Raw genomic sequence first — 18,043 nt, forward strand, 5'->3', positions numbered from 1 at the left:
ATGACACAAACTTCGTTAAAATAGATTTCATATTACTTTGATATCATTTTAAGAAGTAAATTTTAACTTAATTCAATCTTGCAAAATCTATCAATGAAATGAAGTTTGTGTTAGGATACAAACAAAAGTAGGTAAAACAAGAGATGGATGAGTTTATATATACATAAGATATCTTCCTTAGTAAGAGTTCTTTTAGAGTGATACCAAAAACAAATCCGTAAGGACTTGACCCAGAGTTGATAGTTCAGGTTTGGGGACAAATACGTTTTTCCATAGTAAGGTGAATTCATCTTCCTTGATAAGAATTCTTTTGGAGTGATACCAAAAACAAATTCGTAAGGACTTGACCCAGAATTGATAGTTCAGGTTTGGTGACGAATACGTCGTGAATTCCTGGTAGAAGGCCAGAGTGAATGCTTAAGAAATTAACCATTACGCTAAAATATTCTTTAGGTGGTTCATTTAGTCATCATTCATTCTTCTTCGAGGAATAAGCCATTTTATTTTTAATTAAACAAACTTCTTGTGCTAATTTATTAACATGATGGAGAATCAAACATATTGAAGAGGTGATAAGGCAAACATTCATGTCTTTGCTTTAATTGAAAACCAAAGTAATGCCACTCAATGAGACTGGAAAGAAGCATCTTTGAATAGTGGTCTGTAAGCATACTTACACATCATTCAAACCAGAAAAAAAAAATACAAAGGAACTCAACAGATTGAGTTCTGATACAAATCAAATTAGAGCTTGCCACGAGGGCCAAGCTTTGGTGGAAGTTGTGGACCCTTCTTGATTGGTAGAATATCACCTGAGGCTGTTGCACTTAAGTATGCCAAGGTGGATCCACCTCCCAATATCAGAAACTTGAGTAGCAATCCTCTCTTTGTGAATGGAGCAGCAAATGTCTCAAAGAACTTGCTCTGCATAATCCATATCAATGAAACTTGTAAGTAGTTTGTTCATGCATGAAATATTTGTTTGAGTATAAAGTTTAATTCTTTTTACACCACTAACTAATCAGAAATATAGAATCTTATCATAACTGTCATATTAATCATCCAATTTAAGTTACATCACAGAAAAGATTGATCAAATTAGACTCAATATTCAGTTGATCAGCAAGGAGAGTTTTCTATACTTAGTTGTGATAGGTCTCTCAGGGAAATACAAAACCATCCAAAACCTTATACAACATCACCCAAAACATCATCCAAAACCTTAAAACACAACATCATTCAAACACCATCCAAAACCTTAAAACAATGAGTTTATCGATCTTAGTCCACACATATATACATATATAATGCTTAATGTTATTTTAGTACAAGACTTATACTAACTAGAAATTCCAATACTCATTAAAAACATAAAAGGTATGCATCTGAATTATGTTTATCAAATTACATACATGTATATCAGTGAATTATGTTTAGTTATCCATGTTTGATTATGCGGATGCAGAGATGAGACAAACCTGAAGAGAGTTGTAGGGTGAAGGTGCATCTGAGCCATACAAGTCCCACTGCCCTGTGGTGTTACCCAAATCCTCCAAATCAAAGTACACACTCTTGTCACCATACTTTGCTACCACAGCACCACTCCTGTGATATTTAGCAACACCCTTTAGCATAAATCACGACACTTTTCTATATTTTCTTCTAAATTGCAAACTTTACAAATCAATGCATGGAACCTGAAGTTCTTGGATTTGAGACTCTGACGAGAGGGCTTGAAAGAGAGCTTAGTTCCAGTGAGGGAGCTTCCAGCAAGGCCATTGATCGCAGCTGGTTGAACAGCAGCTAAGGTTGCAAGAGAAGCCATGATTATGTGATGTTCTTCACTTCTTCTGACTCTTTTTCTTGTGCTGCAATATCAGTATTTCAGTAGCAGGTGGCATAGCAGTTTGCGTTTTTGATCTGTTACATGGAGCTCGTGTGTCCACGTGGCCACATGCATTCACTTCTGCAGATTTGGAAATTCATTCCTGAGGTCACACCTTGCTTGAAGATGGATAAGCTTATCCACTTCTTACTCTTGTCCAATTGCAACATCAGAAAATACAACATATATGTTTATCTACTGTTCTTAAATATGCTCCTTTAATTAGAATAGAATAAATAATGCATGCATAAACAATGTTATAACTTGATTTATATATAATAAACCATGTTAAGAATGCTTTTTAAATCATCATTATAATCTTTTTATAGTAATAATATATATGTCTACTAAATTCCTGAACTATCTCTTAATTTCTTTTTGTCAGAAAATATAAATTTATATATTAAGAAAACGCCATGCATGTTTCTTTGCAACTCATTGCAATAAAATGGGTGTTTTCGTTCTATTCTATTGTCCTCAGTGCCATGTATATGATTTTTTTTTTCTTATTTAGGGACAAGACATTGATCCTGCAATCTTAAAAATAGGTTGATTGATGGCTAAATTATTCGTTTTAGTTTATTGTTTTGGTTAAATTTTATTCCTTATGTTTAATATAATTTTTAGTCTTATATATTAATTTTTAAATTTATAAATGATGGAAACTAAAAGTATTAAAAATTATAATGGTATATTAAAAACTAAAATAAACAAATTTTAAATATAAAAATAAAAGGATTAACTTGAATAGAAATAAATAAGTAATTTAACACTTTTATCCTGTTGGAGTTTGTACTGCTAATTTTGTCGGAACTTTTATAATGAATATATTTTGAAGATATAATAAGGAGACAGCAATTCAAATGTTATTATTTATAGGATCTTGAGTATTTTAGTTATGAAAGTATTATTTTTTCTATTAATATACTTTACATGATATAACTTTTTTTATATTCTTACATGACATATACATATATATCGAAAGTCTTGAGTAGTTTGGTGGCTTTAAAAAGAATAAAATAGACATAACATATGAATTATATATTATTATTATTTTATGTTTGACATATTCACAAATTATACAAAAATATATTATAAAGTCAAATAAGTTAGAAAATACATTATGACTGACTTTACGATGAATTTTCCTTGTTCATGCCCTTAGATACATTTTACAGCTTAAGATTTAGCCACCGGTTTAAAAATTATTTTGATTTAATTATTTATTTCATTTATATTCTTATTTATACTTCAAAACTCTCAAAAACAATTCTACAATATAAAATTAAAGTTTAAGATGAATATTTAAATAAAGTTGGAATAATAAAACAACACTTAATTACGATCATATACATTTCAACAGTACAATTATACAGACAAACAATACTGATTTCTAGGTTTTGAAAACCTTTAGTCTCTCTTCATGCAGATATTCACTTACTTCCTCAAAAATACATTTCTTAATTTTTTTGAATGATACTAATTATTAGAAAAACATTTAAATTTGACTGTTGAACTGATAATAAGACTAAATTTAGTATCCCTCAAAGTTAATCACAGGTGAAAATTCAAGCAAGAGTTTTCAATATAAAATAAGGAAAAATCATGAATTTTGCATTCCTTGAAACATAAAATTATCCTTTAACATACAATTTTTTTTATATTACTTTAATATTATTTTTTTTATCTTTTATTTTTTCTTTCATTAAAATATAAAATTTATTTTTTATAACTATTTTATTTATGTGAAATGAATTTAAATATGAGTAATGGTACTGTAACATATTTAACAAAGAATAAAATATCATGAAAAATATAAACTTTTATATTTTTTTTAAAAAAATAATATCAAATAAATATAAAAAATTTAGGTGAAAAAAAATTATTTTTCTTTTAAATATATATCATCTAATCATTAATCAATTTAAAAGGAACACAAAATAATCATCAATACTGTAAAAGATAACTTTAGCAGCTAATCAGATTCTATCTAACTAATTATCTTCTTTCTCTGTCTTTTTTGTTTATCTTGGCTAACCATCTTCACACTGTAAACTTGTTCTAATGTTTCTCAATGTACAAGAGACAAGATTAGTGGCAGATTCCACAGACTCCATAGTTAACTTGGCTGTAGGAGAAGCATTGACAAGCATCTGAAATAGCATTGTAAACAAAGACCCTCCTTCTGTTCCTTTTTCATCTTGCTTTGACCTAATCACCAATGGCCTTCCCTCAACCCCATCAGGAAGAATTGAGAATCCTGACGGCAAAATGGTAAGATTGCTTGAATCACATCCTGTCAGCACAGATTGAAGACCAGCAAAATCCACAAGAGCATATGCCACCATTGATTCATAACCACTTGTGCAGCTATCTTGCAGTACCCACACACTGTTCTCTGTTGATTCAATTTTCTGCCAAGTAAGAGGAATCAGATGCTTAACCACTAACCATGTTTTAAATTCTTTCTGTAATTCAATCCAAAAAGGTAGGTATGGTAGTAGAAACACTTACATGGATGTTTACAGCATTGCCTCGGCCTTTTCCTTTAGCTAAATTTGCAATAGACTGCACTGACCCACCACAGGACATCATATCCCACTGTGATAAAGATAATTGACAGCAGTCAACACAGTGGCCCCATTTGCAATTATTACTCACCAAACTGCATAAAATTGCTGCTATAGATATATGTATAGAAAGACAGAAGGTGGTGGATCCACTTTTCTGGAACTCCGCAAACTTTCTATTATCCAGATGCATCTAACTCTAATGGAAATAACAAAAAAAGTATTGTTGTGTTGTGACACTATTAATATTTCTGTTCACATGAAAAAGAAAATGTTTTTTAAATGGATTTCACTGTCTGAAACAATAATCCTTAACATCTAGCCTAGGAATATGAAAAAGAACAGCAAAACATAGAACGGTTGTGTTAGAAATAATATGAGTTATAAAGTCCTATGTTGACAGAAATGACGAGGTTGCACCAGATTTGTACCTCACTTCGACGAGCTTCATCCCTCAAGAAATCAAACAGTGCATTGGGAGAGACAGGAAGCCACACAGAAGAAACTGCAGACAAGATAACCCCAAGAGGTTCACCAGGGTCATTCAAGTTCTTCCTAGAGCTAATCCTTATGTCTTCTCCTGTTTTACTCGTGAACTTGGTCCACGTATGGAAACTTGATGCACCAATTGCATGGCAGAAACTCCATGTCATTCTTTGTGCCAACTTTAAAATGCTTTTCCTCCCGGCCAACGTTGCAACACCTATCATTTAATCATCATCATATGTTAAAAGACTTTGTAGGAACATTTGTTGTATCCTTTGTTTAATCTGTCAACCAAAGCCTCCTTGGAATTCAGTGCTCACCAGTTGAATCCTTTGTAGGAACATTTGTTGCCATGTTAAAAACCAGACGCTCGCATTGAAGTTGTAGTGTGGTTATCCAATGCCTTGCCCCAAAAGCTAGACCACTGTTGACAATGGTTCGGTACAATGTGTGGATTGTGCTCTTCTGGCACTCCAAGTGCTCCACCCATATCACCTTAAACCGAAGGAAACATCAATATATATATATATAGTATGATCAAATTCACATAAAATGTTAAAGACTTTTTTTTCATATACCTTGCAGTGGCCGTTTGACTTATCCTCAATAATGCAACCAGATGGGCGTTTTCTGCATTTCTCAAGGGATGCGTCAATGTTGTGTTCAACTTTGTCTATAGATACGTCAATTATTGCCCACTGTTCATCACTCAGCTGTTTGCAGCACCTCACAAAATACACTTCTCTGGTGGGCACCATTGGAGTGAGCATTTGCAGCTCAGCAAACATCTGCAGCCACAAGGTCATGCTTATTATTATTAAGACCTTTCATGTCAACAAAACAACCTCGTTCTTTACTTTGATGGAGAAAGTCTTATTTTCCACGTCTAAGGACCTGAACAATAGTATCATGTTTGTCTTGCTATCCTGATATGTTGAATAGAGAATAAAAGAGAATTTCCACAATACAATAGATGTGACTAGGGAGAGAAAGATCTTTTTCTGGTGATAAAGAGGGATGGAGTGAGAGATTTTGTGTTGGATTCGGTATTGGGAAATGCGAGAAAAAGTGCCAAGAATTTATATAATTGATGTATGTTTGATCATTTCTGTGTATTCTTTTAAGCTTTTTATGTCCTTATCAACATTTTCTGAGAGACAAGGCTATGTTAACAGTAGAGAAAAAAAGGCATCTGAACTTGCATTTCCCAACGATAAAACGTTATCTGTTAAGAACATTAAACTATAATCATAATCTAAATGCAGCTAAAGTGTCTTATGTTTTTGGTTTTTTATTCTTAAACTAGAATAACAGTTGGTTGAAAATTACAAGAGTGGGAAGGGTCACTTTAAAGAGAAGTCCTGTCTGTTTCTTGTGCTTGTCATTTGGACCACTTGAACAAATAAAAAAGATCCACGCTTTAACATGAGGAAGAAATGAATGGTTCAAGATAAACGAGGCACCTATTTTGTACGTATCTGTAGTTTATGACTACCTAACACTGCGAAATTAAAACATCTTCCCTCTTACCAATTGCACTGCACCATTCCTGTTGGAACCTTCTCCATTGCATATAACATCAACAGTGGCAGCCTTTGATATCAAGCATGGAAACATTTCCTTCCACTGATTCTGCAAGGAGAGAAATACTTATATTCGATCTTTATTTGAAGCACATTCATATGGAGCAAGAGTTAACACAAATATATCTCATGGTAATTAACATCACCAATGAAACATTATTCTTTATGTATATTGATACACCCTCGTACGTGTCTTACACTTACCACATCTAGAAAGGTTTGGAGTAGATGAGGGAGATCCATAAAAACAACCTCGGAGTCTCTCGAGGCTTCGATGAATGTCTTTGGCTTATCACTGCTCGAATTTTTAACTGCGAACTCCTTCACATATTCATCATAGTTAAGTATTTCCCGACTTGTTTCAACGCTACGAACCCACAATGGTTCTCCCATGTTTGCCATCTTTATGAGCTCTTCAGTTGCCCGGTTAACTATTTCCATTATCCTTGATTTCTCGAGCCCAAAAACTCCATTGTAAAAGTCCAAAGAGCTTCTGTTCTCTTCCTCGTCATGACCAGCAGAAGATGCAGGAGACGTTGGTGAACATTTTCCTAATGTTGCTCGGAGTTTCTCTACCTACATAAGGATTAATTAATAAGATTTTATGCACACATTGCTATGTTTTCTATTTCAATGTTCCTTGTATTTGGAGTACATACACATTACCTCAGCTTTGAGTTTGACATTTTCAATAAGGAGTTGCTTTTCTTCAATGGACATGGAAGCATCTATGGTAGCCGTTACCATGCCACAATTGGGGCAACAAGATTTGCTGATGATCTCTCGCATGGCCTTGTTTTCTTCCTTCAGTTTGTCTAATTCTGTCTTCAACAATGAGTTTTCATGGCGCTCTTGTATTGCCTGCAAAATTGGCAATGGTAATAACATACTACTTTATTTGAAAATGCATTATTCCTGAGGAAAAATTAGGTGAAAAATTTAATACCTTGATTTGCGTTCGACGATTTTGGAACCAAAACTTGACTTGCCTTGGAGCAAGGCCAAGTTGCTGGCTGAGTTGTTGCCTCTGCTTTTCATCAGGATGTGGTGATTCCTTGAAAAGCCTACATCAGTACATTATTCATGTCAGCTGTCAGCTTTGTTTGCTGTCTTATCTTTCACTACAAGCTTCGTATCAAGGCTGATCCAACAACAATTAATGCACAGATCGAATTTAATAATGCAACGACCACGAAATCAAGTGAAAAGAGAGGCAAAGTGCTTTACATTAGCATAAGATAACAAACTAACCGACAAAGCAAAAGTACTTAAAAATGATAATTAAGCAAAGCTTTAGCTTTAATCACCATCTTTTCGCTTTGACCATATGATGTCGATCGCAAACTTTTCCCATAATTTTTGCAGGAGTACGTCACACATACCAGTTATTTCTATATATAAACTATATATACTTTAAAACCCACTTGCAATGTCGGTATGTGAATTATTTAACTTTGGAAGAAACCATTTTATTGTTACATACACTGCCACCACTTTTAGCTAACACCTAACATTTTCGTGCAGATCACACGTATTACGACAATCATGTTGGAATTAACTACTACAGTGTTGTTATAAACAGTATCTCAGTATTCAACATTAAAAACTCGAATTCAATAATGTTTCTTGATCGATTGTGTGCAAAAACAAAATGATCGCACAACTCATAAGCTGATAATTCATCAGAAAATCTTCTTATAATCTTAATTCTATGTCTCTCTCTCTAACAATAAATATATAATGCTCAGTCTCGGTGATACTTTATTCAATACGAAATTAATATACGTAGACATATACGGAGAGAGATTACGTACGCTTCCATTTCTCTGATCTGTTCAACGGTGTGTCTGTGATACTTCCTCTTCCTCTTCTTACTCCTATCACCATCATCGTTGTTCTCATCATCGTCTTCCTCATGAGCACCTTCTCCATCAAAATCTTCTTCTGACCTGGATCTCACAGGTCCTGAGTTGTCACTGCTAATCTCAACAGTGTCCTCTCGCCGGACCTCAACGCCGTCAACCACCATGCCGGACGTCGTCGCCGCCTCCTCGGCATGCCGGAAAATCCCAGCCTTCACATCCAATCAAACAGAAAAAAAAACAACAAAAAGTAACTGTAATTAGTTTAATTTAATTTCATACACACTATATACATAAATAAATAAATATATGCATATATACATACATACATACATATATATATATATATATAGATATATATATAGATATATAGATACAGGAAGTTGATTACTTACTAGGCTAAGAGAGAGAGTTGGAGAAGAAAACAAGTCTTTGGTGTGAGGTGGTGTGTTTGACATGTTAACTCCCATTGGCAAACACGTTTACTGTGCTTTCTGTGCTTTCGGTGTTCTTGATGATGTTTTTTTAAGGAGCGAAAATGGCGAATGCTGTTTTTTTTTTTTCTCTGTGAATGGGTGAAAATGATGTTTGGTTTTAAGGACTCTTTCTCATGTTGCACGCTCTTATTATTCTTTTCAAATAAATATAAAAACAGACTGTCAGAACAAATTGTGTGAAAATAGAGAGATATTTATTACACAAAATAGTATTTAATGAAATAAGAGTTTATTGTATAGAATTGTTTCTAGAATTTATAGTGTTGTCATTAATATAGTATGTGTAATTAATTTTATCAGTATTTCCTAATAAAACTTAATGCGTAAGTATTTAATTATTTAATGGCTAGATGTAGAAATGGTAAATCAATAAGTCTATTTTATTGTGTGGAAATTATTTCTTGAAATTTTAATAAAGTCATTATATCTAGAATTTAAGTTATTTAATTTTTAATAAAATTCAATGAAGGTCAATTTATTGTGTTGCGTTATTCTTTGAAATTTTAGTGATGTAAAATATAGATACTGTTTAAATTATTTAATTTGTTAGTATATTTAATAAAAATTAATTTTTCATTATTACTGATAAATTTAATATTTTATTAATCGATCTCGACGAATTTAGATAAAGAGTTTAATAGGCATTAATATATAAATATTTAATGACAATTAATCGGAAATGATTTGTATATGTGTTTTAAATTAGTTGTTATAAAAAAAAATCATATACTTTGAATGAATAATAGTTTACCAAAATAGTGTTAATATAATTTCCTTGTTTGTAATTAAATACTAATTAATAAGTGTGTTAAATATTTATTCTTTAGAGATTAAAACACTCAAATAATTATGCTACATATCAATTTTTAGTTTAATATAGTGTGATGATATTATAAATATTTTTATTTTTTTAATTAATTTTAACATAAGTTTATGGTTTGATAATATATATACTATTACTTTTTCCAACATAATTTAAAATTCATATTTCGAACAATAAATTATAGTTTTATGAAGGAAAAGTTCTTTTCCATATTTTTAACATATATATAGACATTTAATTTATAGGAAAATAAAAGTATAAGTTGTGTAATAAAAGTTATTACTTTAAAAATATAAGTTATTATTTTATGCATGGTAAAAAAAGCATTGACTCTGTTATTATATAAACAGACACGTTATTTAATTTTCTCTGTCATTTTCGTAAGTAATTTCTTCTAATAAATTATTACATTAATTATTTTATTAAAATATTTAATCATTTTAGTCTATAGATGTAATTATTTTTTTTCTTTTTCATCAGTCACAAAGATCAGAGAATTAAAATGTTTTGTTTTAAAAGGTAAAAGTCTACTGTTCTCGTTTCACATATTAATTGTTTAAAGATAACCTTAGAGAAAGTACTGCTGCAGTTAGAAATAAATTTAATGCTACTTTAAATTAACTGATTTTTTTCAATAGACATGAATTAATTACAAGTGTATTGTATGTAAGACCTGATAAAGTAATAAATATTTTCAGTAAAAAAATTAGGGTATAAATATATATATTTAATATTTTTTGCATGCATTAAAAAAATATTAAATAAGATAAACCTGTGTGTTGGAATTGTACTAGATCAGAATGAAAGTCAGAAAAGTGGACACTGGACACTAACTCTTTGTCATTTCTTCTGTTCGATCATAATCATACTTTATACTTTATGAATATGAATTATTTGGAATTTTTTTTCCAAATGTATTTATATTTATGAGTAACTATGAGTATTTTTTTTAGTATTATGAAATTTAAATAAAAGGTAAAAAAATACGAGTCATGTATTTCTAACAAAATTAAATCATTTTAAAACATATTTTGCTTTAACATTAAGAGATGTGGGGGTCTTATATTATTATCTTTTATGCGATCATTTTATTTCACTTTAAAAAAATAATCATGTGGAGTTTTTATGAAAGAATGAAAATTTAGTTTTTCTTTTTTTACAGTAAAGATAACTTTTAAAAAAAATAATTTAGTGAGATACTATTCAAGATAATTTGTAATAAGTTAACCTTTTATAATTAAATTTTACAATAAATCAATAATAATAGTTATGGATTAGAAATACGAATTAATATATCGTTTTATATAATAAAAAATTATATTTGAGTTTGTTTAAATATATATATATATATATATATATATATATATATATATATATATATATATATATATATATATATATAATAAAGAAAAGTGAACGAATGGTTTTTTAACTTGTATCAAGTATATTCTATTAAATGTAACAATTGACTTAATATGACTTTGATTTACAAACAAATCGTAAAATTAAATCATTACTATGTGAGTTCATATATTTACAAATATTTTGGTTATAAAAATTCCTTCTTTGGTTTTTTGCCATCTTATATTCAATTATGTAACTTGTAAATTAATATCAAGAATTGTATATAAAATATTACTCATAATTATAACACATTGTTTTGTAACCATAATAACATCCAAATTTAAAACTCACTAGAAACATAATTTACTTAAAATTAATTAATAACTCATTTTTTATCTTTTCAAGTCATTAACAACATAAATAATCCACGTATAATCATCAACATTTACGCATTATCAACATTCATCAAAATTTATTTCAATATACAAAACATTAATTCAACAATAATAAATGTAAAAATTGATTCAATAAGTCAGTTACAATTTGATACAACATTACGTCAATTTTTGTGTTCGAATGAGAAATGATCCAAAAGTTAGATAAAAATAAAAAATAAAATTCTAACTTATTTTCAAGTAATTTAATTTACAACCTTAATATATTATTACATATTTAAGCTGAAAAAATTATTTTATTCCACTTAAATATCGCATATAGCCACAAAAACCTTGTAAATGTAAATTAAACTAAAAAAAGTTTAAGGTTTAAAAAAGATATTTACTTTGATTTCAATTCTAATCGATTAGAATATATTTTTATTTTAATATATAAATGAAAATCATCTTGAAAATCTTAGAGGGATGAAAAAATAATTAAGATAAACTGTGACATCTAAACACTGACGGGACTATACAAAAGGATAGTTTAAAAGGATTGATTCGGTTACTCATATCATCAAAATACATTTGCTTTTCGGTAGCCTAATCTATAAGAACTCCATGACAATTTTATAAAGCATTAAGTTTTTTTCTTCGCATTCCAGTGATTTTATTTTATCTTTTATCTTTAACAGGTTTTGTTCATAAATATTTGTGAATAAAAAAAACTTGTTATACCACGTTATAAATTATTTCTCATCATATGAAATATAATGTATAAATTATAAATGTTCATTGACTATAGAACTAATCATAATTAAAACTATTTATTTATTATAAAATTTAATTACATGGTATAAATATTTACCTTCCATTAATGGATGCTTGCTTATTTTATGAGAGTGAGAAAGAGAGGTGAATTTAAGAATATAAAAACAAAAGAGAGAAACTTGCCAATAATTTTTTAATATTTTCTTTCTCATTTTGTCTTTTTTGTTGGCAGGCAAGACAGATAAAAGAGAAAGTCTCGTTTGATGAGATTGACAGTTAGATATGTTTCCTTTTAATGGACGGATAGATATGCTACGTTTAACAACTTCCACTGTTCCACAACACACCCAACCAACCATTATTAAGTCTTATAAATGTGTGCATAAACGTAAAAGCTTAATTAAATTTTAAATTTCTTATAAATTTAAAATTTTTAATTAATATTTTATTAAGTGTTTTTAGATTGATAAAGATTTAAAATGTTTAAAAGTATTTAGAGTTTAATTTGTAACATTCCAATTTTAATAGCTTATAATAAGATATTACAATTTTAATAAACAAAGTAGATACTATATGTGTATAATATTATTATAATTATCTAAAATAATAATCATAATAATAAAATACATCTAAATAAAATATATCTAAAGTAAGTAATGAAAATTATTAGTCTACAAAAAATATATCAGGCATCATCATTGTTTTTTATTATAGATAATTCAACATCTATCATTGCTGACATAAATAAAATGATCAAAGAAATACATAAATAATGCAACACAAAAAAAGGTAAGTTAATGTGTAAAAGGAGTTTTTATAAAGCAAACATAGAAATATTATCACATATCATTCACTCATAAAAATAATCATATCATAATATAATCATACAATTCTATATTTCAAGGTATACATAACTTAAAATAGTACAATTAACTTTCCTTGTCCAAGAAACATATAAACTTGTTCTAAGTAATCTCAAATCTCTTCCAGCTCATAGGATGTTTTATTCATATCTAGAAACTACATAAACACGATTAGGACAAAGACTTAAAAATATTGATCAATAGAAACTTGTATAGAAAACTCAAACACTACATGTTAAGCAAAAAGATCACATGCAAAAAAATAACATAAAGTTGAAACTCAACTTACAACTGATCCAAATTGAAGAACTCGTCACAAGAATCAATTATATGGTATAAGTTCTTTAACTAGACAAACAAAAAGGAAAAACTTTTAAAAAAAGTAAAATAACTCTAAAAAAAGTAGTTCACGAATAAATGTATTTAAAATAATATAAATCATTCATAATAAAACTATTTAAATTAAAACCGTTTAATATTAAAATAATCAAATATCACTATTTTATTTTTAAACCACGGTCACTTCTAAAATTTTATTTCCTAAGTTTTTATCTAATTTATTTTATTAGTCAAATATTATAGTTATTTTTTAACTCGTAATTTACTTACTTATCTAATATACTATTATTATTATTATTATTATTTAGTAGTATTATTATTATTATTTAGTATTATTATTATTATTATTATTATTATTATTCAAGTAATACGTTTTTAATATAAACAACTACCATCGTTTTAAATATTAAGTGTATATTATTTTATATCAAACAAAAAAAAATATTTTTAAATATATGAAAAGAAATAAGTAAGATCAGATAAAATATCAATATACCACTCAACTAATAAAAATTTTAAATAATAGAAATCCAATTAAAAAAAATTTTGTTAATACTTAATGAATTAAAATAATTAAATCGTAACTTAATTCAAAATACACAATTTTATAATAATTCAAAACTTAATTAAGATAAGTTTAAAATAGACTTTGAAAATTAAGCAACCAAAATGAAATTTTAACTAATAAAGTAGCCGAATTAAATTAATGATAAATTAAAGAATATAATTTTATACCAAGTGTTTTATTTTTAGACTTCTAGTGTCACTTTAATCTACTGTCCACGCTTCTAATAATTCAATTCATTTACTTAGTCACGAGTCACACAGAAGATAAAGAAAAATAGAATCTGTGACCAATAATATAATGTAAATTTATTACAAAACTAAGGGTAGTTTTATTCAATAACTATTTGTCTTTACCACATAAATGCTCCCAACAATTTATTTATTTTTTCTTCAAAAGAAAAATCTATGAAATTAAAAGTGACTATGTGATCCATAAAAAGGTTTGGTGTAATATTTTTTAAATAATTATGAAAATTAAATGAAAAATAAGAAAAAAAAAGCATAAAGTGTTTGCCTTTTATTTAATATTAGTTTGATAGATAACTTTTTCTTCTTTTTTTATTGGTTTATTTAAGCATTAAAACTATTTTTCATAAATAGACTTGAGAATCTCTATCTTTTAAGAAATAAAACGACATTTACTTGATTTTTCATGTCAATTGAATATAATATTTAGTGTGTCTTGTCACATTCTATATCAACATTTAATTATAAAAGTCAATATAGAAGATGAATTTGAGTGATCAACTTGTCTTTCTAACACTTTTAACAAAATTATTTGATCAAAGTGAAATCAAACTCAAATTCTTCGAAAAATTTTAACTCGAAATTTATAAATAAAAAACAGAGACATAACAAAATATAATTAACCAATATATACCAATAAAGTTGACAAATATTTTAAAATTGTATCATTATTATTGAAAAATATTTTTGATGATATTTTTCAATAAAACTTCATTTAAAATAAGTTTCAGATTCATCATGCACCATATTTCAACCAACATTTTGTCCAAAACTTTTATAGCGTGAGGTCCACCTCACTTACTCTATATCACATTATATTAAAAGCATAGGCACCATTCATGAATGATAAAGAAAATGTAAATTAACTATAAAATATCTCAGAACAATGAAAAACATATTATAAGAAATAATTTTTATATATACACTTTGTTTTCTTATATGAAATTAGTGTTTACAAAGTTATTAGAATACTTCAATTAATTAATAAATTGTTAATGTTAAAATGTATATTTGAGTCTTTTAAATCTACAAAATTAGTTTGAAAATGAGATTTTCTTCTTTTATATATATATATATATATATATATATATATATATATATATATATATATATATATGGATGTATGTATGTATGTATATTATGAAATCGGTTTACCTTTTGGCTTGAAATTTTTCACAATTAGCAATGTGTATGAATGATTTATATTAGATAAAAAAATTAATAACATATTTGATAAAAATAAATAAAATGAACAATATATAAATATACAGATGCCGTTAACTTATTATATTAAAATTTTAAATTATAAATGATGTTTTAATATTTTATATGAACTTAGTTTATTCAACCTGTTTAATATCTCTCACTTGATAAATTTAACAATAATAATATAAAGTTGTTTCTTTAATTGATTTAAGAAGAAAATTATATAAAGTTTACAATGAAAAACTATTGCAAAATTGATGACAAATAAATATAAAATGAAGTTATGTTTTTTTCTATTACAATAATTATAAAATAATTAAATCAATAAAATTATATTATTTTTCTCATATATTCACTTTCTTCTCAATATTTCATAAGTTTCCATCTCTAATCTAAAGAAAAAGAATGAAATGTGATTAATGTGACCTCCCAATTATATAGAAAGCATATATAATAAAGACGTCACAAGTGGTATCAGAGTCTAGCCTCTCCCAGTACGGTGTGGTTCAAGGACGAACCAAGCGGAAGTTGGTGGGCATGTGACACCCGGGCACTTACGAGGGCGGGGAGTGAATCGCCGGTGTAAGAGGCATGGTGCAAGGGGCACTAACAAGGAGCGGCTCCTGGCAGGCTTCCAGTGGAAGGGACACATGGACGAATCGAACACACACCGGAATGAGAGGGATCTCGAGACCGTATAGGTATGGGACTATGCTTAAAGGGATTGATTTGGCTACTCATATCACCAAATGCATTTGCTTTTCGGTAGCTTGAGCCATAAGAACTCCATGGTTAAGCGTACTATACAAACAAAAACACATTCATTATATTAATTATGTAAAATTAACTCTTAATAATTTTGATAAAGAAATAAATCTATCACAATCTTATTAGGTCGATATAAAGTTTGAGAAACCCTATTTTCACACGTATAGGATGGTCACCCTCTCCATAAGTGGTTATTTTCATATGAAAAGTATATATTTATAAATCTTTTATGTTCAAATAAAGAACGTGTTTTTTTTCTTATACAAAGAATAGAAAGTGATGAAGTAACATTTAACTACACTGCCTAAACATTTAAATTTGTTTAAATATATATATATATATATATATATATATATATATATATATATATATATATATATATATATATATATATATATATATATATATATATATATATATATATATATATATATAACTTTCATTATCTTAAATGTTATTGTTTTTTTTTTTAATTTATTAATAACTAAGAAGGAAGTTTTTCTAACATGTTAATGAGTGTTTCTAATCTTTTATCTTATTTCCAAATTCGTGTTTAAAAAATTTATCATCAACTTTAATTCTTTACCATGTTCATCGCTATTCTTTTACTAGCCTTGTGATGAAATATATTTCACTATTCAATTAATTCTATCACGATTATACTTTTTATTTTATGAATTTAAAAAAAAACATGAATTAACACATACATATAATATATATATATATATATATATATATATATATATATATATATATATATATATATATATATCCTTATAACTTAGCTTTTTTATTTTGTTTCTTATATTTTGGTTTGAGGAGATATTTTTGAAGCAAATGCTACGTGTTAAAGAGTATATAAAGAAAACACTAATTTAAAAATTTATATTTGATATATATATATATATATATATATATATATATATATATATAATACATATTAGCACGTTGTCCTTAATAAAAATATTAGACTTTGGAGTTAAATTGAAAAAAAAACTTTTAAAAAATTGAAAGTTAAACTAAAATTATAAATTTCATAAAATATATGACGAAAAAAATCAGCACACCAAAATAGCAATCCAAAATTAAAAAGAGATGAAAATTGTAATTAGTTTTTTTCATTATTAATTCATTTGAAATAAAAATGCAGCTCAACAGATATTACTTAATTGAACTATTTTTTGAATGAATTGATTGAAATAAAAGAAACTCAAACCATTTAAAAAATTAACATTTTGAGAAAAAATAAATATTTTTTATTTGTTTATGTTCTTAATTAGTATTTTGATACACATCTTTAACATTTTTTTTATAATTAATTATGCAAGAAAAAAATAATATTAATATGTGAGATATGGGTTGTTAGGTTTGGGACCACAGTTTTAGTTGGTTAAGCTTATTCACACACTATTCATACCAAAGTTTTGAAGTAGTTGCCAACCACAACACAACAATCTCAACCACATATAACTTTCAATCATTTATCTCATCTTCTCACATACTAACCAATTATGTGATATTTCAGGTCCCACCATATTAATTTATTAATAGTTTTAAACTTCAATATAAACTATACAATATATATAATGCATAAATTATCCAAACATATACAAATACTAAACTATATGTAAAACTATTCAAAACATTTGAACAAACCTCCTTAAAGTAGTACAATAATGTAGTTTTTTAATTCAAAAAAATATAATAAGTTATTTTGTATTTTACCAATAAGTTAGAAATGATACATACTAAAAAAAATCTTATATAATTAAGTGTACTTCTAAAATATAAAAGATCAAAATATATTAAACTAATGGTTAAAATTTTTAATATATTATGTCTCATTAATAATTAGC

The 18,043-nt window shown here is 27.3% G+C and overlaps 2 protein-coding genes across 2 annotated transcripts; both read right to left on the reverse strand.

The window, feature by feature from the left end:
- Positions 1–573: 573 nt before the first annotated feature.
- On the reverse strand, positions 574–1,902 carry LOC148201127 (photosystem I reaction center subunit VI-2, chloroplastic-like). The gene is made up of 3 exons (XM_088111226.1): positions 1,698–1,902; positions 1,479–1,605; positions 574–924 (listed from the first exon to the last, which is right to left on the reverse strand). The coding sequence occupies exons 1-3, from the start codon at positions 1,823–1,825 to the stop codon at positions 745–747; spliced, it is 435 nt and encodes a 144-aa protein (XP_087967352.1). The 5' UTR covers positions 1,826–1,902; the 3' UTR covers positions 574–744.
- Positions 1,903–3,694: 1,792 nt separating this feature from the next.
- Positions 3,695–9,004, reverse strand: LOC124824056 (homeobox-leucine zipper protein GLABRA 2). The gene is made up of 11 exons (XM_088114224.1): positions 8,782–9,004; positions 8,339–8,598; positions 7,471–7,588; positions 7,191–7,385; positions 6,729–7,100; positions 6,472–6,573; positions 5,520–5,729; positions 5,262–5,436; positions 4,887–5,158; positions 4,400–4,486; positions 3,695–4,299 (listed from the first exon to the last, which is right to left on the reverse strand). The coding sequence occupies exons 1-11, from the start codon at positions 8,854–8,856 to the stop codon at positions 3,919–3,921; spliced, it is 2,247 nt and encodes a 748-aa protein (XP_087970350.1). The 5' UTR covers positions 8,857–9,004; the 3' UTR covers positions 3,695–3,918.
- Between the last annotated feature and the right edge of the window lie 9,039 nt (positions 9,005–18,043).

This window comes from Vigna umbellata, chromosome 4 (genome assembly GCF_029865625.1).
Source record: "Vigna umbellata cultivar VRB3 chromosome 4, Vumbellata_1.0, whole genome shotgun sequence".
NCBI classification, from domain to species: Eukaryota; Viridiplantae; Streptophyta; class Magnoliopsida; order Fabales; family Fabaceae; genus Vigna; species Vigna umbellata.